A 1,787-nucleotide genomic window follows, 5' to 3' on the forward strand; every position below is an offset into this window, starting at 1 on the left:
TCAGGTAGATTGGGCTTTCTTAAGATCTAAAGATGCTGGTAAGTATTGGCTGTTATTGTTATCAAAACACCTCTCTGGGGTCCCTCTAGAACACAGTCTCTGCAGATATCACTCCACCTGAGATCTATTGTTAAAAGTTTGATTGACAGGCGGCCTACCATCGATCAGGGTACAGGTAAAATTTGGGGGTGTTAACTTAAAATTGGGTCTTTATGCCCCCCCCCCCCCTTTCAAGTCTCAGCTTTGTCCCATTTCAGCAAAGTTTTATGACACATCGTTTATTCAATGAAGGTTTAATTTGTTTCCATTTTTGCAGCATGGGAAGGAAGTACTGCTGTGTTCCAGGATGTTCAAATACATCATCAACAGTTACCCCGGAAGGCATAAAAATTGTTCTCCATCGGTTACCTATGTCAGAGAAAAAACCCAAACTAAAACAAGAATGGATTCGCAGGCTGAGAAATGAGCGTGCAAATTTAATTGTTAATGACAGTACTAGAGTTTGTTCAGAGCATTTCCAAGGAGAGTTTAATGACTCATCAGTACCTACTATATTTCCATCAAAGCAACCTGCAGTTGTAAAGCAAAGACGACCTGTCGTTAGACATCTTGCAGAAACTGCATGCAACACTGAAGAGGAATTTGTATTGGACGACTCCACAGACGAAACAAAAGAAAACGTTCCTATTGTGTCGGGGAAAAGTGAAAGTGCTCAACATCCTTCAAAATTCATACATCAAGGATGCAACACTGAACAGAGTGAAACTGAGAGTAAAGAAATCCAAGTTGGAGAACCCTCTCCAGTGATGCAAGATGCTTGTATACAAGTTTCCTTACCATATATCTCACCAGAGGATCTAAGATACAACGATGAGAAAACAAGATTTTACACTGGTTTTGTATCTTTTGCTATGTTCTGGCATTATCTGAGCACACTAATTAAACATGGTGCAGACAAACTTTATTACTGGGAAGGAGAACAAAGATGTGCTAACACACCCATACCAGCTTATCACCAAACTGATGGACACAAACCAGGGAGAAAACGTTTCCTCCGACCAGCAGATGAATTTCTTTTGGTGTGTATGAGACTCAGACTCGGTCTATTGCAAGAACACCTAGCAGATATCTTTTGTATATCTACCACAACCGTTTCTCGGATCATAAACACTTGGACGAATTTCTTATATGACCATTGTAAAGGACTAATACCATGGCCCTCCAGAGAGCAAATAATGTGCAATCTCCCAAGTGGATTTCGTGATTACAAGAACTGTCGCATTGTTATTGATTGTACAGAATTGTATACAGAGAAACCTTCCTCTCTGATTGCTCAGTGGTTAACATGGTCCGAGTACAAGCACTCCAACACTTTCAAGATTCTTATTGGTGTTGCACCGAATGGACTTGTGACTTTTGTATCTAGGCTATGGTGTGGTAATGCTTCTGATCGTCACATAGTACAACAAGATGGCCTTTTACCAAAGTTGAGCCCAGGAGACATGATAATGGCTGATAAAGGTTTCACCATTGAGGATCTTTTACCAGCTGATGTTGACCTCAACATACCACCAAGAATCCCTGGTAATAGGCAAATGACTCCCAGTGAATTCTTTAAAACTCAAGCAATAGCATCAGCTCGTATTGTAGTTGAAATGAAAATGGAACAAGTGAAAAACTACCGTATCCTTGGTGGCACACTTCCACTAAATGAGGCACATCTTGCTGAACAAATGGTATTCATATGCATTGCTTGGACCAATCTCCTCCCTCCTCTAATGAAATAA

General features: G+C 40.5%; 1 protein-coding gene across 1 annotated transcript; it reads left to right on the forward strand.

Annotated features, from left to right (window-relative positions):
* The first annotated feature begins 410 nt into the window (after window positions 1–410).
* On the forward strand, window positions 411–1,787 carry LOC130049940 (uncharacterized). The gene has a single exon (XM_056148189.1). The coding sequence runs from the start codon at window positions 411–413 to the stop codon at window positions 1,785–1,787; it is 1,377 nt and encodes a 458-aa protein (XP_056004164.1).

This window comes from Ostrea edulis, chromosome 9 (genome assembly GCF_947568905.1).
Source record: "Ostrea edulis chromosome 9, xbOstEdul1.1, whole genome shotgun sequence".
Taxonomy (NCBI): domain Eukaryota; kingdom Metazoa; phylum Mollusca; class Bivalvia; order Ostreida; family Ostreidae; genus Ostrea; species Ostrea edulis.

Bases quoted from the DNA above. Each gene is read 5' to 3' on its own strand.
- LOC130049940 (XM_056148189.1), top strand. From the start codon at position 411: ATGTCAGAGAAAAAACCCAAACTAAAACAAGAATGGATTCGCAGGCTG.